The sequence below is a fragment of the Chelmon rostratus genome, chromosome 20, assembly GCF_017976325.1.
Source record: "Chelmon rostratus isolate fCheRos1 chromosome 20, fCheRos1.pri, whole genome shotgun sequence".
Taxonomy (NCBI): domain Eukaryota; kingdom Metazoa; phylum Chordata; class Actinopteri; order Chaetodontiformes; family Chaetodontidae; genus Chelmon; species Chelmon rostratus.
Window position 1 is genome coordinate 20,538,671 of NC_055677.1, and position 23,105 is coordinate 20,561,775.

Below are 23,105 nucleotides of genomic sequence, written 5' to 3' on the forward strand. Positions count from 1 at the left end.
GCATGTTCTCCAGGAGCTAAACCCCTTTCCTCGAATGCTAACAACGGCCTGTGAAAGCAGCTGCTCAAGACTTTAACATTTTTAGAGGGCATTCAACCTCAACTGCATGCCAAGATCTTTCCAACATTGCCTCCCTCACCATGTTTCCTCAAATCCCTCCCATGTTTTTCAAACCCTCCGGCCACCTTTTTACATTCTTTCAGGCTCAGAAGGCGCATTAGGATCCAAGAGAAGGCTGCAACGAAAAAAAAAAAAAAACTCTGACCATCACCCTGCTGATCCACTCGACTTCCTGAGAGAGGGCCAATCCATCTTGGACTTTTTGTCAGTTTTCCTAGTAAATCAGAGGCCACAGTGTGCCGCCTGCAAACATCCCAGAGGAAAGTCACTACTGGGCAGGTTAACCAAACACAACCTTGGTCCCTTTGCAGACTTCACTCGGAGATGGTCACATAAAACCTCGACACTGCAATGGGTGGCATGAGCTAAAAAGAAAATGTGATTAACCTTGACATTGACCTGGGGCAACCTTTTGTTAAGTGGCAACAATTTCTTTCTATGCCTGTAATTACCCCATAAACTGTTCAATAAATGGAGAGTGCCATTAAAGAGAGGGCTATAAATTATAAAAAAAACACAGCACAGCAAGTTCTAAACCACTGAATACAAATCAGAAGATCCAGAGTGCTGACATCTAGCTCCTTCAAATGAACCCTACAACACCCAGCAGTCCCATTTCATCAAATTCTCCCGAGGTGTTGATTTCCCCACCCAGTGCTTCTCTAACCACCGTGTTTCATAACCACTCTGTTGCTCCACCGGAGCAGATCCACCAGTGAGAAACTCACTCATGGAAATAAACAAACTCCGCAGACCTCAAAGAACGATGCCACTTTGAGAGGAAAGAGATGGCTGAGATAGAAAGAGAGGCACGTTGAATTTGAAAGAGAAATGTAAGCTGGAGGAGAGGAGGCAGGGTTAGTGAGTGAAGTTCAAAACCACAGGGGCGTGAGGCGGTGATGGGATATCACTCCTTTCCTCCCAGCCGCGCCATGCCCCCGTGGCAAAGGGTGGACGAGGAGGTGGGAGGGAAGGGGGAGGTAGTTAAAAGTCTATCCTCTCACCCTCCTGACCTCCCACGGCAATGAGCGGAAAAACAGCTGTGGGCTGCACACTCCCTTCTTCAAACACTGTCCCATGGGCCTGAAACACACATACACAAACACACAGACACACTTATAGGATGTGAACCTGCAGATGCACTCTTAACACATGCACCCGAAGGTCTTTTCTCCTTCCTCTACCTCACACACACATACATCCACTCAGGTTATGTAACTTTGAACAAGAAAAAAAATGGATGCGATTGACCTTTTGGGTGTTTCCACTTTTTACCAGCTTCGGTTTGGACCCCATTTCAAGCAATGTGATGAGTGGACATGGGCATCAAACGCTGACTCAGGAAGAGTTCAAGTGACATGTCTCTTTTCACATCTGTCACGTGACCTATCAACTAATGGGTTTTCAGAGAGATCAATTCATTCTGCAGACTTCACCACATCACTGGCTGACTTGGGTTCCAATGAACTGGGCGGCCAAATTGATGGGCTGTCTGCTTCCAAATAAATTTAGCACATGCTACCACCATGATGTCACTGAATGTCAAAACTTAAGTCAAAACTTTAATCCAGATGTAACATTTGAGAAATTGCTGTTTGAGTGCTCTTTGTACTCTTCTTTATATGATCAAGCCTTAAAAGCAACAGAAGGCAGTTAAAGCTTATCAGATGAATAAAAATATAAGAGAATACATCAACAATAGGCTATCACTGGTTAAATAGTTAAAATGCAATGTAGAAAGAAATATAAAGCATTATACTTTTCCTTGAAATTGAGAAAATTATGACATTATTTTACTCAATTTATCTCTCATAGCTCATTAAATTTTGTTTGGCTTTTAATGTCTCCGGCAAGTTTGATCATTTAGCTACATAAGTTAGTTTCTCCAGAAGACACTTCAGATTTCCTCCTGCTCAGGCATGCATCAGACTGCTAGAGCCATGAATGACTGTGGCTAGCTATCTTACCTGAAAACACAGCTGAACACACTGAGAATCAGCCTTTTCAATTAGCTACTGTACCGAGCTAAGCTAATTTAATCCTAAAAATACAGCTGCAAGTGGTGCTTCGGGGTTCAAGCCCGTTTGCGCTCAACAGAAGGAAGCAGCTCAGGGGGCCAAAGTGAAAGTTGCAAGCAGCAGCGAACAGGTTTCGGGCTTTATAGAGGTGAGCTCTCACTTCAGCTACTTTAGTTCTGTTAAAGGAGTGAGACCAGTCACACTCAAAGTTTTGCCATTTGTCCCCCCTTCAGCACATCTGAATGAAACTCTAAGGAAGCACGATATCTCCAGTGAGACTGATCAGGATGGCTCAAATGCATCTTGACTTCAGAGCATATAACTGATCAGCCACGCCCACTTTCTCCAATCAATATGGCACTTGAGCTTTTGGTTATCCAAAGTGTCAACATCCAACTCTGAAAAATGAAGCCAGTGTTGAAGTGCACAAACCTGCACTCCTTGAATAGAATCAGGCTGAAAATGCTTGAGTAAGCCCATTTCCAATCACGGCCTGAAGACATGCACCAAGATTTGTGATGACTGGACAAATCATTAACAAGTTACGGCCGTTTTCATGCTAAACTCTGTCCCTCGCAAACTTTTTTGGTTGGTGGTGCTCATGTTTTCCGATCTTGCTCATTAACGATAGAAATGGGTATCTCAGTTCTCTGGTGCTGTAGATTCTTGAAGAAGTGGAAATGGTCCAAGAGAGTTTTTTTGAGCACGCTGAGCTGGACTTGTGGATCAAATTTTAAGTCAATCAGACTTATGGTGTGAGGGGCGTGGCCTTTCCAAACTTGAATTTTTGGGCCTCAATTACAGCGCCACCGTCTGGCTGACTGAGCTGATATTTTGTGTAAAGCACTTGTTCATCATTTCCAGGTATGGGGCCAAGTTTCCTGTTCCTAACTCGTTCCAGCAGTTTGAGCCATTGAGGCAGAAAAAAAGAAGACATAATAATAATAATAATGATGATGAGAAACCAGCACAAACACAACAGGGTTTCCCCCTTTAGGCCTTGAACCCTAACTATACCAACTAGTGCAGGCTATGTTAATCATTCATAATGGACACAAGCTAAGAATGACAAAATTCGCTATAGCTTTAGATAATTCTTGTAAAGTTAGGAGTGATGAAGAGACATGGACTTAAATGAGAACAATTTTATCATACGAGGAGTACCCACAGAAGTTATTCATATTTGTTTATGCAGCACAGAAACTGACAGCATTAGTAGACTACAAGTCTTTGTTATTGGCTGACTGAAACCTGCTCAGGTGCCACAAAGATAATGGAAGATGATGTGATGGAGACAGAAGTATGGAACAGAATCTGCAAGTGGCTGATTAGCGTAGAGGCTTGTCACTGTTAGCTTGCACCTAAAATGCTTTAGCCACTGTGTAAGCATTTATACAGCAACAGTTCAGAATGATAAGCTTCACTGGCTCCAGTGTAGATTTATGATGAACGTTAGTTTCAGCTGGCTACAGCAGCTATAGGTGAAAAGGCTGGTGCTCAGTGTGCCCAGCTTGCGGTGTTTTCAGGTAAGTTAACTTTGCTCTAATTGCTCCAGTGTGATGTTACACATCAGGAGCTCGAAAATAAAACGAGCCAGTCAGAGACAGACAGAGGAAATAAATAAGGTTTTCATTTCTTCTATCAAGCTACTGGAGTTAAGGAAATCAATTAAACACTTTCTCTTTACAATATTTCTCTCTACACTCCTTTTAACTATTTAACTGACATATTTTTGATGAATCCCTTTTACAGCCTTTTTGGCAGTTTTGAGGTGAAATTATAACAAAAGCAGTGTTTGCAAAAAAATCATGTGTTATTCCATATGTATAACAGTAATAGAAAAAATATTCAGAATGATTTTGTTTGAGGTGTGAACACATGATGTTGGTTATCAGCGTTCATTATAATATCCAGATAGAACAGATTTTGAATTCCATGAAGCTGTGAATCTACAGTCCAGCTCCTAAATGAGCATCACTTGCATCAGTTTCCAGTGTTGGCTTTAATTACAACAGAGTAGGTGAGTCCACAGTAAGAATGCAGTAATCACACCCTCATTCTAGGTTCCAAACATATGCACATGCGGGCCTCAGTGACACCCCCCGGTGTCCATGTTTGGAACTATAGGCCAGTGCAGAGGCTGCCCCTCACCTCCTCAGTGAGGCATCAGTCAAGACCACCCGAAGGTGTTCACCAATGAATGAGTTAAAGTAATAGTAAGAGGATGGAGCTGATTTCCAAAGAGTCTTAGCTTTTCTTCAAGGATTCCAGCAAGCTCTTGATCCTCACGCTGGCCGGCTCCAGTCTCCTTTTCTTGCGACTTTTGATCCCTCCAACCTGGGAGGGTAGGAGGAGGGTAGCGAGTCCCCAAGGTGTGGGAGAGCCGCCTTTAGAATGAAGGCTGGGTGTGTTGGTTTCACTCTGCTGGAGCAGCCAGGAGCTCTCCTGACACAAAGCCACGAAGCGGTCCAGCTGTGTGGCGTTGACGTTCTTGCTGATGTTCAGAGAGGTTTCAAAGGGGTTCTGGATGTGCAGCGGGGTTACCTCTGGCTTGTTCTGCTCTTTGCCCTGGAGAGAGGGAAGGGTACAATGCTGGCAGATGAACACATTCTTGAGCAGCAGCCGTAAGCGCATCCTGTATGTACAGTATGTTATGGTCTTCTTATGTGGTTGGTCATGGTTTTAGCTCTGCTGCTGTATCTGGGGCACTTATAATGGACTTTTGCACCTCTATACATGCTAGCAGATGGGAGAGTGACAGACATGGATGTGGCTCTGGAAGACAGTTTGACTTAAGTCATCAATAGTGCACATGATCCAAAAAGGGGAACAAAAAATGACAGGAATGTGCTCGACTGATATGAAAAGAGAGCATCAGAAGCAGGTATGACCTGTACGTCTGTCTACCAGTCATGGCCATCAAATGAACCATCAATATAAGGGTCAGAGAGAAGTCATGAACCTTCTTCAGTACTTTGCATGCAGTATTCTGCCTAAAGCCTGACAGCAAAGGGCCGGGAGGGACAGAAGATGGCAACATAAAGCTATCAGTCAGAGGACAGGAGCGACCTGGAGAATTGTAGCACAGTAAAGCAGATTTATGGCTGCTGCTCCACGAGTGAAAGCCTGTAAGGCATGGGTCACGGCCACAGTCTACCAGCAGGCTCTTTCTGCTGTGTCAAATTTGATATTAGTCTCATTTATTAGGCTGCAGGGTCTCGCTTTCCGAGGGGCATCAAACCATTAAACTCCAAGCATTAATAAAGTCCCTGCATCTCATATGATGTGCCTTCAAAGCATCAACACCTCACACCTACTTTATTAGCTAAGTAATGGCCAGTGAATAGCATATTTAATGCTACAAATATTTAGAGGTAAGTTCAATAACTATCCTGGACAGCTAGAGAGGAGAAATTAGCACTGAATACTCCCTGATATTACCTTTCAGACAGAGCAAGACATTTTCATTTTGGACCCTTTAGGCTTAATCTTTCCTCTACATTTTATTTATAAAAACTCTGCCATGGATGCTCTTTCGGTGCCTTTAAAAAGTAGTAAACAGGCACAAACAGACAACAGCAGGCTGAACATGGGTGTGAATAGAATAAATATGCATTTGTTTACACTAAGCCTGATGGAGCTCCTAATTGGGATCCCAGCTCAAGGGTGCCGGGCCCCGTGGGGCCGGCATCAATCACATATGACAAGGACAGCTGTCATCTGCGTGTGTGGGAAGACGCCATCCACCAAACATTGCCTTTATTACCAACAGATTTCTCTGCTGGAGCTCAGCTCCGGAGCGGGGGGGAAAAGTTGAAAGGAGACTAAGCAGGGTTTCCTTTAGTGATGAAGCTTGTTCTGAATAGATTTTTCTTTATGTTTCTCAGTGATGCAACAGTTTGATTTTCCAGCCTGATTAGAAACCATCCAAGTAGCAGGGGTGGACAGACTGTTATGTGAGTAGAGCCGATTACAATATTTGCAGCATTTAAAATATTTTTGATCAGTATCCCTGAAATGAATTATATTAAAGAATGAACAGTGCTCTCTGGTGGAAAAACAAAATGACACTGACACTGTTTCAAAATTATATCAAACAAATCTTTGGCATTTCTGTACTGACATTTCTTGGTCCAGCTTTATTTGTGAGGATAGTTTCAAACAGCAACCGCATGCAGTGCCCTGCTGCCATGCTGGCAGGAAAGAGACTAAAGCCCTTTTTGGATGTGCGACACTGCTGGCTTCGTCTGTCTGTGGAAGTGATGGCTTTTTGTCATTAAGACAGACGTGACTTTTACTCTAACGTTCCTAATGAATTCAGTCAGACAATAACTGAAAGAGCCACAATGCTCGCGTGATATTTGGCACCTGGAGTACAAAAGGAAGTGGTGTGGTCATTTCAAAAGTTACGGTATGAAGTAAGAAGAGTGTTTCTGTCCTCCTGCAGCCTGCATCAGCGACGGATGTTTTCATTTTTTTCCCCTAACTGTGAAAAAAAACCTCAGCAACTTAAAATTAGCTCAGTGTTTCCTGTTTTGTTCAACATTTTTGTGTGAGTCAGAGATTAAAGTTAAGTGATAAATGTATTCCAGTATTCTTAAACCGGTGAAAACAACATGTGTTTAATTTCTCTCTGTGCATATCTAACCTGGTGCTGCTTCAGCCTTTGTGCTAATTGGACGGAATTCAATTCAGAGCCATGTAAGATTGCCATCACATTTAAGGTGCATCTCTGTTTTGGAACACTACACTGACATAACTTATTTACACATCTAACAGTTCCAGGGAAACACTATCATTCATTTGGAAACATGTCAAATGATGAATGTAACTGCAATGTGCACTCTCATTTAGCTCTTTTTTAGTCTCTACCAACCCCTGAGGGAAATTTCTAACTCTTTAGTCGCTTAATCCTCCACTATGTTCACCAGCTGGTCTCGAACTGCTGTCTGTCTGCAGTTTGCTGCTGACAACAACTCTGTGAGAGTGGCCAGAGTGAATCAAAACAGTAAAGCTGCGGCCGGACAGCTAAATAATGGGCTGAAACTCATTTTGAAAGCTCTGTAAAGATGAAGGGAGCTGCAGATCCAGCTGACAATTCTCTGCATTCTCTGGTCATCACTGTGGGTGAACACTCTCACAATGTTATATTGTTTTTTCACTGTCATTTAATATAGTAGTAGTATATATACAAATTGTCATCACTGGGCTAATTCTTTGTTTATGGGACTTTATGGCATTGAATACTGATACATACCTTTCTGATATTTATGGACATCTTGTTGAATGCAAAGGAGGCGTAGAACTCAAAAAATTCACGCAGCAGTTGCTCTGACACAAGGCAAGAAAAGTCGAGTTAGCTCCCACATAAAAATCATCAATCAAACTGAATTGTAGCCCTGCAGCCCTGATTCTACGCTCTCGTGCTCACCTAGTGTTTCTGTGTTGCTCTGGAGCTGGATCTTGCTGAAGTCGCTGACAAACGTGCAGTCGTTCCCCTCAATCACGCTCTTGTCTGCGGGACCTTGTGGGACGAGAGCGGGGGTACAAGGTAAACTAGGCCTATGATGGCCACAAACAAGACACAGATAGATGGCATCGGTGCATTTATGGAGAGGGGACAGAAAGACACAGGGGGAGAGCGAGAGAGAGGAGGTGCATGTACATGTGTGTGTATGGAGGTGGTCAAAGAAAAGAGCGTGGATCGTGTCCACGCTTGGCTGGTTTACTTCTCCAGCAACGTCCGTGTTACCACTCTCCTTCACCACAATGAGGCCAAGCGGTGGTGGTGTGTGTGTCTGTGTGTTACCACACTGTTTAAATAGTTGCCCGTATGCTCGCGTGTGTCCGGAGGAGGCGGGGTCATCGACCTTCCCAGAGTGATGGGCCTTTTATTGTCCTGTAAGCACTCTGTGAGATAGAGTCTGTGCTAAACAGGGCAGAGGAAGAGGAGGTGGAACGGGGAGGGGGGGTAGATTGCTTTTGGAAAGCAATTATCAGGCGGCCAAGGTGACAGAGAGAGTATAGACACAGATGGAGGAGCTGCAGTGGACTTGCAGACAGACTAGTGTGCTTGTGGTTCATATTATCGCAGGACACGTTCATTGTAGAAGTATATAAGGTAATAAGAAGGTAAGTTGTGCTCTAATGTCATCTACAGAGCCAAAATAAAAACCACTGGGTTTGTAGGAATAAAGTAATACAACTGCACACTCCAAACTGGTGATGAAGGACACACTGTAGGTTGGTACCAAGGCAGCTGGGTCATGCCTGCATTTCAATAAATGCTGCTGTTGGTTGCAGTTATATTTATAAAGGCATGGACGGGTCAAAGAAGCATTGAGACAGGCCTGTACAATCAGTGTGCACTTCACAAAGGAACAACAGGATAGGAAGGCGAATTGTGTTTATTGTTTCAGTCTTTCATTTTATCCTTGTTTTTATGGAAACTATTGGATAACTTGACCTTTAAATACAAGGTAAAATGTCACTGGTCAACTGGTCACAACTGCTCGACACAAACTGTATGAAACAAGAGATCGAGTAAATTTTGCTTTGTTTTAAGGCCCCACAGGCAAAAATGTGTGAGAACCCCTGCTCCTGAAATCCTGATCATAAACTGCACAGATAAAATAATTAGTCCTAATGATTAATCATTTAAGTTATTTTTCAAGCAAAAATATTCAACATTGCTTAGTCCCAGTTTTTCTTTGTTGTGGCAAAATACTGAGTGTCCATTAGCTGGTTGGACAAAACAAGACATCTGATGACATCACAATAACAAATTTTTCTTCTTTTTTCAGTTCTTTAACACATTTTTGACCATTTTCTGACATTTTAGAGGTCAAGCAATTACTCTGTTGAGAAAATAATCTGGAGATCAATGTGCAATGAAAATAATCATTGGCCCTAGATTGGTTGTTTAATCACTAACTCATTCTATAGAAAATTAAGTACAAATGCCAAACGTTCTCTGGTCAAGCTTCTAAAATGTGAGGAACTGCTGCTTTTCTTTGTCTAATGTGATAGTGAACCATATTTGGGGGATTTGGGCTGTTGGTAAAACAATGGAAATTTAATTTTGAACTTTAGGAAATTGTAATGGGCTATTTAAGACAATTTATATCGGATTCATCAATCAATAAAAATTATACCATGGTAGTATGCAGTACTTGCAGTATTGCATTGACATATCCTCGACCCCAATCATTTTCATTATTGGCTATGGGGGAAGGAGTGAGGTAGGTAAATGTCACTATGGTGGCAATGGAGTTAGAAGAATGGGGGCATGTCGTGTGGTCAGGGAAGATGCAATGCATGTGTTGCTGTATGACACTGAGGCCTTGTCATGTCAGACCTTTACAGTGTATCTTTTAAGGATATAGAAAGGTAGGTATAGAAGGTATAGAAAAGGTTGATCACAGAAAAAACAAAGGCACTCTAGAGTGAGTAAGAGGCTGGGTGGTACCTGCAAGGTTCTTAAGGTGGTCCAGCGTGGGGATAATGGCAGGGCTCCTCTTCTGCAGGAAGAAGAGCACCATGACGGTGAGGGAGAAGTTGGTGATCCAGGCCCCGGGGATGCTGCTGGTGATGCCGTGAGCTCTGGCCCAACAGCGCACGGTGAACACCAGGAAACGCACCCGAGGGTCCAGCTCTCCATACAGGTAGAGCAGCTCTGTGCTCTTAATCGCCACCCTGTGGAGAACATACAGAACTGCTACTATGTTTTGACAATGCGTCGTTGTGGCTGTTTATTTCAGTGTTGAGATTGTGGAGACTTCCAACACAAGTCCAGGCAGCTCACTTCACTGGGTGAATATTGAAATATTCAATTTCTTCTGCATTCTTAGCTTGCTATGAATGACGGGATAAAAATTTGGTGACCATGTCACCACCCACCACTATTATGATGAAAATATCAAATAGGAAATAAGGTAGTTAATTGGAGATAATTATTAATATCCCACATATTGTACAACTTTTACTAATATTCCCTGATGTCAGTAACTGTTGATATGATTCAAGCTATGTTACAATGTTCACTTGGGTATTTAGCCTGAGCACAGTGTCCCCACTTGGTCTTCATGAGAAATTGGATCTATACATTTTTTGTGTTAAATATTAATTCTTTACGTGAGAGGATCAAATTTTAAGTGGTTTTACTAATAGTGTAAGCATTCCATATTTTCATTATATGTATAATTCTAGAAAAGCATCAGTGTAAAGTTTTTGATCACTTCAAGTCTTTTTCTGTTCATCATGGCTTTTAAGTTCCTGTATTTGTGCACATATTTACTTACAGTGTGTGCATAAATGGAAATACCTGTCCATTGTAGGCCTGTAATACGACTGCAGTGTGTATTTAACCCTGTCGCTACAGAACTGTGATTAAAAAAATAAATAAAACAAATAAAGAGACCTGAGAATATGTAAATATAAGGAAAATTTGATTCTGAACATTCATTTGACCCCAACACTTGACAACCTCCTGAGTTCAGAAAGAAAAATACTGTATTATGTTGAGTGTGAAGGGTCAGTGAAAATAAAACCACAGCAAAACCACCACTAGAGAGCAGCCTTCACCTTGTCACAGTAACGGCCTCAGTCGCACTCAGCTGCTGTTAGTTTTCTTTTACTTTGACAGACACGCGCACGTGCGCACGTACGCGCGCGCACGCACACACACACACACACACACACGCACACGCACGCACACACACGCGCACACACACACACACACACACACACACACACACACACACACACACAGGAAAGTGCTGTGCTTCAAAGATCTCAGAGAGCACAATTTGAGAAAAGTCCCCCTCATATCCACCCACAGTGGGTGGTTCAACTCCATTTCCTAAGAAACTGCAGTGTGGTTTTCTGTACGTTAGCAGGTGTGCTACACCATCAGCACAGACCACAATAAGATAGGAAGAAGTGAAACACAAACAAGCCCTCTCTTTGGCCCTCCTGCTCAGTTTCACCATGGCAGAATGCAACTGAATCATCACAGCATTTCCTACCAGAGTTTGGTTTCTGTTTGGGGATTTAGCAACACCAGTGTGGCCAAATGATATTTAGTGCAACATAAAACTAGCAGTTCCTGTGAAGCAATATGCCTATGAGCAACCCTAATTGACATTTCGAGACATGACTCTCTGGTTACATGACACTAGAGCCATGACAAATAACTGTTCACACTGTTCATGTATGGGAAGCAGGCCATGGTGTGAATACCTGTTGTTGGCTGTGAGGTCACACTGAAAGCCAGAGGGCTGGTGGGCAAAACGGAGCAGCGGGCATCGTGCATTGAGAATCTTCTGCACTCCAACACACCCAGGCCCAAACTGGTCCAAACACTCCCCGATGACAGACAGGATGCTCTGGGTGACGGCCCGCTCTGAGTTGGCCCTCTTCAGATTGTACTCCAGGGACAGACCTCCTTTTGGCTGCACACACACACAGTTTCAAGATGTTTAATGATCCTAAATCAGCCTCTATTTGTTACTTGATGCACTATGTTTACTTATTTAGGTTTCCGTCTTAGTCTCAGTCTCAGTGCACTATTTAAAAGTTTTCAACGTTCCCATTATGGGACAAAAAGCAGCGTCCATTACAACATAACAGCATCGATCAGGGATACCTGTTGGAAATTACTGTTCACCATAGAATAAACTATTCATTACGTAAGGAAACAGCACCAAATTGAACTGCAATTTAGTGTCTTGCTCATACATATCAGCGGGGATTCGAACCTTGGTCCCCTGCATGAACTGCTCCACCTTGGTAGTCCAAAATAATTATACAGCACAACTGATGAACTGAAGATTACTATTATTATTATTGATAAGACTATTATTTTCACATTAAATTTATCTGCAGATTATTTTCCCAATTATGTGTTTAGTCTGTAAAATGTCATGAAATACTGAAAAATTCAGTCAAGATTTCCCAAATGTTCAGTTCTTGCTTGGTGTGACCAACAGTCCAATACACAACACTATTTAATCTAGAGTAACATAAATCACAGAAAAGATCGTCAATACTGAAAAGATGGAAGCAACGTTTGGCATTTTGGTTCAAAATATGACTAAAAATATTAATAAATTATCAAAATAGTTGCAGATTAACAGACTAAATGGTACATGGCTCCATTTTATAGCACTTTATTCACACATGCACTCACACATCAATTGCAAGGTGCTGACCTGACCATCAGGAGAAAACGCTGACTAATTAATTTAATTGTTTCAGCTGGGCATGATACAGCTATAATGTAATTGTATGCAGCTACATGAACATTTTTAAATGTTCGATAACATGCAGTATTTCGCAGGAATTATAACATATATATATGTAAAACTAACTCCTGTGAAGACATATTCTATACTATTACAACCGTGTTTAACAATATTGTCATTCATTATCTGTTGATAGACAAGCATCCACTTATGTTCTTTATGAAAAATTACATTTGAATCAGTCAATTTTATCAAACTGAGACTGAAAATGTTCTGTCTGGAAATATTAATGTAACCATCACCAGTCAGTTTATGGCTTTCCTTTTTTCATAATTCAACCTCATTTAATCTAAATTCACCTACTAAAAGATGTCCCCAAACTCCCTTTATTACCGTTTTTGCTTTTCTCCCACTGATGCCATCCAGGTCCAGAATCATGTCCAGGTCACAGCCCAGCTTTCCAAAGCCGTTCACTGATGAGCCAAATGGCTTGATGGTGCATTCTGGGAAATAAGCAGCAGCAATGTCCTGGAGCAGAGAGCAGACGAGGAAACGCAGTCGGCTGTTCTCCTCTGTTAGTTGATAGGTTTCAGTCAGGGAGGTTACCTGTTGGTCTATCTGAGGGGGAAAGAGGAGACAGGCCATGGTTAACACAATCCTTGAGAATATGAGACTTTCACACATGGACTTGTCTTTAAAGCTGAATCTCAGATGCTGGATTAGTCCTTCAATCTAAACTGTATATCCGGGTGTGATAACCCAACCACTTACACTTTCCTCTCTGGACAGCCTCTTTATGAGCTCGTTGATGGGAATAGAGGTTTGAGGCTTGCACTGTTGGCCTGACTGCTGGTTTGGTGAGTCCAATGAACCTAATTTCTTCAGTGACAGCAATCTCGATTTAAAAGGCACCACGGCTTCATGGCTGATGCTGGGGATGGCCGCCTCTTCTAGTAATGATGCAACACTTTCCCGGTTGGCAAATTCCACTACAACATGCGTGCCCTGGAGAATAACATACACACAATTTCATCATCCAACTGAATCCTTGCATGACAGTGAAGTCTGTTATATATGGTTCTTATAACATGTTTGATAACAACAGTTATTATTCATCAGAGGAGCTTGGTCATTCACGTACATAGCTTTCATAAAAGAAGTATTTATTGACATTTCCATGTGTTGATAAATACTTGAGGAGCATTTTCTCGTTGGAGTGGTAGCTGATGAGAACAGATCTCTCTGCCTGTCCTTGTCTCTCCGCCTGGACGGCGCACAAAGATTTGCGTCCATCTTTTTCATCTGACGACAAAGAAGCAGAATGTTCATCAATAATACAGTTTTACTTTGAGGTAGACATTTATTGTCTTAGAAGCTTCTAAGACTTAGAAGAAGTCTTAGAAGCAACTCTTCAATTCAGCATATATATCATCCACACCTATTAAAATGAAATCCTAACTGAAGATTTAATGAGCTAGGACTCCTTGGTGAAGAGCAAAATGCCGAATTTTACCGAGACCTTAATGATTTCTTACGTTTTTCATTGTTAAGAAAAAAAGTTAACCATTTTGGATCATAGCTACGGGATGACAATCGCTACGAGAAACAGCTAGTATCAGGGCTAATAAGTAGGCTAACTTGGTTTGTTTGACAACTCGATATACTAACCACTTTCGTCTTTCTGATGCGTTTCACCTTGCGCAGCAACAACGTTTGTTGCAATATTTCTGTGAAGTAACGTCTCGACCCTCTGTAGGCACTTCAACAAGCTGCCCCGTCCCCTCATATGTAACCTGCACACCGCAAAGGAGGACGCCATTACTGCTCAAAGAGAAGCGGAAAGGCGCATGCGCACGGTCACCACTACGGCAACTGACAGGTACCAAACTGTACACATTGAGGTGCCAAATTATGGGCGACACATGGTGTGAATAATGAGTGTTATAGCTACTTCTACTGTGTCCTTCGCCTATTTTGACATATTGCATTAGGACTTAAAATTTGTAATGAACTTAACGTGCCTCATATGTTATTTCTATTGACTTATTTGAAGTGTTTTACAATAAGCAACGAAACACGTTTTCCCACAGGAAAACACCCAACGATTCTGTGGAAGGTCAGCAATCAAGCCACATGAAATTTGTTTTTCGTCTGAGAAAACAGAAGAAAGGGAAAACGAAACCTACAGAGAGCGGAGCGCTGGCACCTGACATTAAAGCCTGCGCCACCCACGCGCTGATCGACCGCACTTCCTCTGTTTACTTCCTTCTAAACACCGCCCGACCCTCAGTCAGCCAGTCAGTCTGCGTCTGGACGCTGCAGACACACGATGGAGAGGCGGAAGCCCTGATCATCTTCTGGCTCCAAGGTTATGGCAAGTACGGCATGCTTTTGTTTTGTTTTGTTTTGTTTTTTACTAGGCTATATCTCATTTGCCTCAAAAGTGAACCGAATATTCCGCTGAAATCAAAAACAGCAGCTAAATATTTTAGAGGCTGATTGTCACTCTGCCTAAAAAAACAAACAAACAAAAAAAAACGTGCATGATGATGTGTGAATGGAGTATGAATATATGTGTATGAGCTGGATTTCGGTTCACTGCCCCTGACTATTAACGAGCTTTGGTAATTATTTACTACATGATCAGCAGGTGGTGTTTTAGAGATGTAAAATAAGGTCCAAGCTTTCTTAGGGGCTTCCCAGCTTCATTGTGAAACCCCCTTCATATGCTTAGAAAACAGTTCTTAAAGCCCCTCCCCAGTGTGCGTCCATTCAGCTGAACCAAAGCTTCAGTGCTTGAGTGCAGTGTCTGTATATCCGGCGCACCAGACTAACTCTTATTCACTAGCTGATCACTGACAGCATCTCTTGCAAGTCTGAACTGAACAGAAAAATATCCATAAACTGACCTCCTGGTGTTTCATTTTAGAGCGAGCAACACAAGTCAAGCATCAAGATGGATTACAAATATGATAATGGAGTAGAACTGCTGCTGGCTCACATGAATATAGAGGACATCATCAACGCTACGGAGACTCTGTATCAGCTTGAAGAAGTGGAGGAGGAGGAGGAGGAAGGAGGCCTGTCATTTGAAGAAGAAGGGCTCTCCCATGAGGAGATGGATGAGAACGAGGAGGCTGAGGACTCGGGGAGTCACCAGAAGGACTGTGTTGATGGGGTTGGTGGTGTTCGGTACGGGACGGTGACGGACCTCCTGGCCTTTGTCAACCTGCTCTCCAGCATGCAGGCAGCAGCCCTGGAGCGCCTGCCTGAGGAGATGGGAGTCCTGCTGAACAAGGTGAGAAGCGTCTCCATGACAAGACTGAATGTTTGTGTGCATGAAATGAGTCTTTAACTGCGTTCACATTTGGATTTGATCAGACAAGAAAAACATATTAATATTGGAAATGTTTTTTTTTCTTATTTATTTATTTTTTACTGACCTTGGTTTGCAGAAGTACATGGTTGCAAAAAAAGGCCGCTACAAGATCAACATGGACGTGCTCCTGTTTCCATGGAAATTGACCTACAAGAATCCTGGCCCTGGCCTCGTGCCTAAAGGCTCATTTGGGAAAGTCCACTTGGCCCAGGACACCGCCACTAGGAAGAGAATGGCTTGCAAACTGGTGAGTCTGCTGAGCAATGACTGGAATCCAGCTTGTGCTCATTTCTCAAAACTCTTGTCCTATGTGCCAAATACTTCACCTGCCAAGTACTAGTTGTTCGCACACAGACTGCTCCTGTGTTTCTAGTTGTACAATGAATGTTAATGCCAGCGTGGCATTTGCATTGTTTTCTATTGAGGTGAAGGAGAACAGGAACAGTTATCATAAAAGAAGAACAAGGTCAAACTTACAAAACAGGCCAAGCTTAATGCAAGAATGGAAATTCAACTTCCCACAGCTCATCTGCCTGTTTGTTAATCCCATAATAAAATCAATATATAGGCATGTTCCTGGTACATTTTTCAGGAAGCATTCTGTTCTTTTCTCATCTATCTGATACTGGCTTCTTCACCTGCAGAGGATGAACAGTGTGTTTATCTTTCTTACAAACACTGTGTTTCCTTCCTAGTCTGGTGTTCTCACCGGAGTGGTATGTTGACACAGTGTATAGTACACACTGTTACCAGAACACAGAGAAGGCTTACTGGCAAGAGTTTATGTGCTTGGTATCTGACTAACAATAAATTTCCTACAAGTCAGCAGACAGCCTAAAGTCCAGTGCCTTCAGCTAATCATCCCTCAGAAACTAGTCCATCATGTAATAAACATGCTTTTAAGGAAAAGTTCAGCATTTTGGAAATTTTGTTCATTTTCATGTCCAGAGTTAGATAAGAAGACGTCTCTCTCTCTCTCTCTCGCCCAGCAATTAGCTTAGTTTAGCATTAAGACTGGAAGCAGGGGGGAGACAGTGAGCCTGGCTTTGTCCAAAGGTTAAAGGAAATGTGCCTACCTGCAACCCCTAAAACCCACAAATTACTGTTTTTACATTTTTGCTTGTGTACAGATGCAACAAATTAGAAATTAGTTGATGTGTTAATTGGTGAGCTTTAGAGGTGCAGGTTGGCAGATTTTTCGGTTACGTTTGGACAGAGTCAGACAAGCAATTTCCCCCTGCTCCCAGTCTTTAGACTAAGATTACCTAAGATAAGACTCGTGTCTCCTGGCTCTAGCTTTATCGATACCACTCTCACGTCTTTATGGTAAATATGGACCGACAGGTAGGCGCTAAGATGTGTTTTTTTACCTTCAGGAGCTAGCCTGGCTGTGTCATCACAAGCCAATACCATTATTCTGCTAGTTCGACAATGCATTTGTTTACATCTCATCATCATCCTCACAGATCCCCATGGAGCACTTTAAAGCAGCCGACGTGGAATTCCAAGCCCGGTTCCACCATGATAACATTGCTGAGCTCTACGGTGCTCTGCTTTACGACCAGAGTGTCCACCTGTTCATGGAGGCCGGAGAGGGCGGTTCCGTCCTGGAGAAGCTGGACAGCTGTGGGCCCATGAGGGAGTTCGAAATCATATGGGTGACCCAGCAGGTCCTGCGGGGCCTGGAGTACCTGCACTCGCACAACGTCATCCACCACGACATCAAACGTAAGATAGTGGGCCAGGAAGTGATGTATTTACTGTTTTTACATCAGAGACAAACCACAGACGGATACGTCTCATGGATAATTCTAGAAAGGGTCTTAAGTGCTGAGAAGGAAAGAGGTGAATCAGTCCAGACAGCCACAATCCTATCTTATACGCTTGGTTTGACGAACATGTTTCAAGGAGGTATTCAAAGGTACTTGGGTCACAATGACCAAAAATGTGGTAGCTAATGACTTAGATGAGAAGAAGACATGCTAGTTACAGTGGGTGGGGCGTGGCTGCAGTTTGATGCGAGGTCGCTGCTTGTAGGTTGGACCACAGTGGCGCTGCTGGGATCAAAGCATTCTCTGTCAGCCTCATGGCCTGAAGGCTGCTTGGTGCCTGGAAATTCCAGCCTTCTTCTCATGCGCTCTTGGGGTTAAATGTAGGGTCCAGAGAGGCGAGTGACTTACGACAATGGCCCGTCTGGCCCTCTGACACGTTGCTGTGGTTCTCAGTGTTTCCTGCCTGCAATCAAAATATGTAATTAAAACCTCTGTGTGGTTTTTAAGTGCAATGATGAGACTTTTCATGAAAGGCTTGTCCTCAAATTACCTGTCAAGTTCCTTTGCTAAAAGCTTGAGACATGCTTGACTTCTTCTTGGGAGGCTTCAAAGGCCTTTTCCCAGTTGAAATCAATGTAAAGTCAGTTCAGTATCTTTGAAAAAGTCACTAAATATTACATCAAATGCCAACCTGCAAAGCATAAGCACTAGAAGTACTGCACACTGTGAATTATAACTGTTATTTTCTGTTTCCTTTAGCTAGTAACATTGTCCTGATGTCAAACAAGGCAGTGCTGGTGGACTTTGGCCTGACGGTGCAGATGACAGAGGACATGTACATTCCCAGAGACCTGAGAGGAACAGAGGTAAGAAATCTGATCTGAGATCTGATTGTATTTCACAGGCTGTAACTGCAAGTCAATGATAAATGCATGAACCCGACACATGCTCTGCATTTTGTAATTGCTTAGTCCAATCAATACTTGTTTGTTTGTTTTTTTTTTATCTCTGATCTCGAGTGTGTTTTTACTAGAAAAGGCACCATTGTTATTGACTCATGACTCAGGCTTGACTTCCCCGGGGATTGAAAGAAATGAGTTTTACTCTTGTCAGCACTCGTCATTGCTGTCTTCAAAATGACTGCAGAAAGTCAGTGATTGGCAGGTGTTATTGCAGAGCAGTCGCTGTCCCCATTGACCTCACTGATGCTAATAACAGTCTACTTATGCTTAGGGTTCTCAGTGCGGATGTAATCAGCTCTTGGGAAATTTTAGGATTAATGTGGGAGATTTCTCATAAGCCTTTTCTCCTGTCATGTGTCTGCCTAGCTTTTCCATGTTTTGACTGTTAATGTGTCAGTCTGTGTAGGTCCAGAGCGTGCACCCTGGGCCTCTCATGGCTTGGCTTGTGGAAAGTCCCAGGGCAGACACTCAGCAGTAATAAGAGTGACAGAGCTAGCACACACACTGGGCTGCTCAGGCTTATACTAACATGGGAGAGCAGTGTGGAATTTCCAGCAGAGAAGGAGATGAGCTGTGGTGGTGTTTACTTTTCACACTGCAAAGGACAACCCACTTCTGCACTGCTCTTAACTTCACAAACTCAGTGTAGGTCTAAAGGTTAGCTTGTTTGTTGAAACAGAAAAAAACATTTACTGAAAGAGGTTGCTTCCTATTTGTTGTCCATTAATTTAATAAGAAACAAAAAAACAACAACCGCTCTGTCCTGCCATCATCCTCTGCAGCCCCATTATACCTACAAATTCATGCCATGTGACTCTTCTTTCATTTAGATGTATATGAGTCCAGAGCTGGTTCTGTGTCGAGGACATAATACTAAGGCAGACATCTACAGCCTGGGCACCACCATCATTCACATGCAGACTGGTAGCGCTCCATGGGTCCGGAGATACCCGCGCACTGCCTACCCATCTTACCTCTACATTGTAAGTACTGCACATTTTTCAGCAATATGTTGGTCGGGTGGTCCACCACTTGACAGTTCCTGCAGACAGTCATTGTCCTCTGAGGACAAATCCTTAAGACTTTGTTGATTCCCTGACCCACAGGTTGAATTGTGGTTCTAAGAGAAATGTCTGCTTGATGGATTATCATGCAATTTAGTAACTTTGACAATTATAAAATCAATCAATCAATTACATAATAATAATAAAAAGTATGATTATATAATACTTATTATTATTGTTATTATAATGAAATAACTTTAACAACTAGAGTCGAGTGATATAGAAGCTACATTCATCAAGTGGAAACAAATATGGTTTCCAGTGAATGCTAATGTTGATCTGTGTCTGCTGGATATATAATTAGGCTACAGGTGTGTTGTGTTAACCACATGTTTCCACTGGCCTAAAGTGTTCAAAAGCCAGTTTATTACCTGTTAAACATGTGAGCAAGCTAAACTGAAGGACTGCATTTAATGATAACACACGAGCAATAGAGGACCTATTCATCGCTCATCTAATAACTAGAAGTATGAAAGGACGCACTAGTAAAACTGTAATACTGTGCTTTGAAGTAAAAAACGGTTTATCTTTGAAAACATTGGCAACAGTGGTTGCCATTTTTTCCCAATTTTTTCTGACCTCCATCTGCCCAGTTATTACATTTATTTGACCACAACAGCTAAATCTAAATCCATCTCACAGTTCAGTCTCTTAGCATTTTGCGATTCACTCACACAGAGCCACCAGCATATGTCACTTGCATACTGTGAGATAGATAGTATCTTGTATCTTGCTGCATTTGAAGAAGTGACACACTTTTCCATGACCTTGATCGGGCTCTCCACAGCCAAGATTATAATGACGTAAAAAAACATGTGACTGACTGCAACGTGTGCACCATGGCCCAATTCGTCAGTCTCTACTTCTGTCTTTTTCAATTTTCCATGACATGGCTGCCTTACTTTCAAGAAGTCCTGTCTCTGTTTTTGAAATGATTATCAGCTCTTTTGATTTAGACAATTACTCACTTCCTCGTGAAACTGCTGTCATGGAGAAGTGATGTCGCTTGGTTAAGTCACTTCAACAGGCTGATCTTTGCAAGTTTTCCTTGTTCCTTTTTACCACAGCCAAACTTGCTTTACAAGCTCCTGCTCACACTGATACTCAAGTGAAGCCAAGTATGAGTTTATTATAGGACAATATCACATAGTTTGTCTCAAAGGGCTGGACACAAAATAGAGCAATAATGAGAACAGCAACAATAGCAATAGCAACAAAGAAAACTGGGTCATAGCTGCTGGTGAAGTGCTACATGGCCTGTTGTTTCTGTTTTTTGAAAGCCTTGACTGTCTTTGTAACTTTTGTTTCTCTTTCTCTCATGCTGCAGTTGTCCAATTTTGCCTTATCTCTCTCCAAACAGATCCACAAACAGGCCCCACCTCTGGAGGACATAGCGGAGGACTGCAGTCTGGCCATGCGCTCCTTCCTGGAGCGCGCCCTGGAGAGGAATCCTGCTCTGCGCAGCACGGCGTCCGAGCTGCTCAAGGATGAGGCCATCAACCCGCCCAAGGAGGATCAGCCACGCTGCTGGAGCCTTGACTCAGCCCTGGAGGAGGTCACCCACACCATGCTACGGCAGCAGAACCAGCACCACGACGCCACACAGGGTAAGGACTTAGCTGTTGACTTCAATTTGGTTCCAGTAATTAAAAGGAAGACACTTTCCCTCTTTAAACATGAACTCCTGTCTCTTTTCTGCAGAATCTTCTCTGTACTCTGAGGACTCTGGCCACACAAGGAGAAAGGGCTCCTTGTACATTGACTTGGGGGCCTTGTCAGGTTACTGTAAACTGGTGACAGGCCCCCCTACTTCAGAATATGGCTAGCACTGGACCACAGCTCATCAGTTGCTTGGCTGATCTTAAGTTGAAGTCGACTCATGATTTACTTTTTAGCTTCAAAGTATGGCTCACTCTTTGCGGTTGAAGGACTAGTAGTTCAAACAGGTGGACAGCTGCAGGCGACATGGCTCATCGATGAACTGCAACTGTTTACAAGACTCAAGTTAACGCTGCAGGACAGTGGTTGGAAGAGATGCCTTGTGTATCAATGAGAATGAACTGTTAGCCTTTGGTATAATGTTTCAGCGCTTCCATTGGGGTTCTTGTACATGCAGTATTTCAGTGTGGTAGTTAACCCAGTAATCAAATGTATGCTGTTTATTTTTTCATGAAACAATGTCTAATAAGTTATTTTATCAATAAAATTATGTAAGCTATCCGTTAAACTATGTGTGCACCATGCAAACATGAATAATACGTAGTTCTGTATGGACTGCCTCTTGTTAATTCCTGTGGAATACTAATAGCATCATGATGCAATGCAAATGATGCTTCTATGGAATGCATGTGATACCTGATTTATGTTTTGTACATCCTGTGAGATGAGGCCTGCTGTGCTTTTTACTTTTAACAATTCTGTTACTTCTGTTTTCTTTGGTATTAAGCATAGAAACTGCCCAGAGTTTGAAAATGTGTCAGTCATTATGCAATAACTGCAATAAAATGAAAGCCCCATACTGTTTGTGATTTTTCACAATTACTTAAAGTATTTAGTTATTTAACGAGTATTCATATGGGATTTCCCACTTCACAACCAGGAGAGACTCCTGTGAAATTTAAACACTCATTTTGTCAGTATGTATCACATTCAGTCTGTTGATTACTTTCTTTTTCCAACGCAAGGTCCTGACTACAGAACAGAAGTAGGCTTTTGATGGAATCATCTCATAATTTCCAGCTGTAAAACTGTGTGCAAAGATTTGGTATTTGATAAAGAAATGACAGTGATCACTGATTAGCTTTAATTGGAAGGATAGAATGAGTTTTGCTCATTAGTAAGGGTGTATGTTCCGAAGAGTGGGTGGGGGAACACTTGAATTCCCCTCTCTCTATCTTGACTGTTTAAGTAAATGAAGACACTTTAGACCCAGCCCACTAAGTGAGCAAGTGAACTACTGACTGCACCCATGTGGACTCTGTCATGGGACCACGTACATCTCATCATATCAGACTATTTTAGAACAACAGTCGACAGCCATAGATATTTGCTCTGTGAGGTACTAAAGAACAGCTGAACTGTTGATAACATGTTTATAGAAGTCAGTTTAACATGTAATGTTCACCATGTTAGTTTATTATGTTAGCATGCTAACATTTGCTAACATTTGCTAATTACCTCTAGAAACAAAGTACAGCTGAGGCTGATGGGGATGTCATTAGTTTTGCAAATATTTGGTCATAAACTAAAATACTGGACAAACTGGCAATCAATCCAACATATGCAGAGATAGTCAAAACGCAAATGTAAACCAAACCAGTGAAATGTTTTACTTTCACTTCTCTTTTGAATTCCCAGTCCGTTGCCAGTGGTGGGAAAGTAGCTAAGTACATTGCCTCAACAACTCAAAAACTGTCTGTCATGTATTTTAGCTTTAGATTTTCTCATAAAAAGTGAAACAAAAAGTATGTAGTAGGAATATTTCACCCTGTTTTCATTGCAAATCATCTTGTTTCAAGAATTTTATATTCAGCTTTTCCATCACAT

General features: G+C 42.3%; 2 protein-coding genes across 3 annotated transcripts; one reads left to right on the plus strand and one right to left on the minus strand.

Annotated features, from left to right (window-relative positions):
- Window positions 1-1,834: 1,834 nt before the first annotated feature.
- Window positions 1,835-14,201, minus strand: LOC121624294 (mitochondrial poly(A) polymerase). Its single transcript, XM_041961948.1, has 9 exons — window positions 14,176-14,201; window positions 13,576-13,675; window positions 13,154-13,387; window positions 12,776-13,000; window positions 11,379-11,590; window positions 9,607-9,833; window positions 7,570-7,662; window positions 7,396-7,469; window positions 1,835-4,706 (listed from the first exon to the last, which is right to left on the minus strand). Exons 1-9 carry the CDS (start codon window positions 14,199-14,201, stop codon window positions 4,386-4,388), a joined length of 1,512 nt encoding a protein of 503 aa, XP_041817882.1. The 3' UTR covers window positions 1,835-4,385.
- A 465-nt stretch (window positions 14,202-14,666) lies between these two features.
- map3k8 (mitogen-activated protein kinase kinase kinase 8) lies at window positions 14,667-22,075 on the plus strand. 2 transcript variants are annotated; one of them, XM_041961453.1, is made up of 8 exons: window positions 14,667-14,760; window positions 15,312-15,680; window positions 15,838-16,008; window positions 17,228-17,489; window positions 18,293-18,399; window positions 19,326-19,478; window positions 20,920-21,166; window positions 21,261-22,075. In XM_041961453.1, the coding sequence occupies exons 2-8, from the start codon at window positions 15,339-15,341 to the stop codon at window positions 21,383-21,385; spliced, it is 1,407 nt and encodes a 468-aa protein (XP_041817387.1). In that variant the 5' UTR covers window positions 14,667-14,760; window positions 15,312-15,338; the 3' UTR covers window positions 21,386-22,075. The 2 variants fall into 2 exon arrangements, with proteins under 2 accessions (XP_041817387.1, XP_041817386.1); XM_041961452.1 differs by having other exon boundaries at window positions 14,668-14,756.
- The last annotated feature ends 1,030 nt before the right edge of the window (window positions 22,076-23,105 follow it).

What these genes read in the sequence shown, in the direction of transcription:
- LOC121624294 (XM_041961948.1), bottom strand. Translation starts at nt 14,201, where the DNA reads ATGGCGTCCTCCTTTGCGGTGTGCAG. An exon ending in AACGAGAAAATGCTCCTCAA is followed by an intron (nt 13,388 to 13,575) that starts GTATTTATCAAC and finishes GTTATTCTCCAG; the next exon opens with GGCACGCATGTTGTAGTGGA. An exon ending in TGTCCATAAATATCAGAAAG is followed by an intron (nt 4,707 to 7,395) that starts GTATGTATCAGT and finishes CCCTCTCTCCAG; the next exon opens with GGCAAAGAGCAGAACAAGCC.
- map3k8 (XM_041961452.1), top strand. An exon ending in TGGGAGTCCTGCTGAACAAG is followed by an intron (nt 15,681 to 15,837) that starts GTGAGAAGCGTC and finishes CTTGGTTTGCAG; the next exon opens with AAGTACATGGTTGCAAAAAA. An exon ending in AGAGAATGGCTTGCAAACTG is followed by an intron (nt 16,009 to 17,227) that starts GTGAGTCTGCTG and finishes TCATCCTCACAG; the next exon opens with ATCCCCATGGAGCACTTTAA.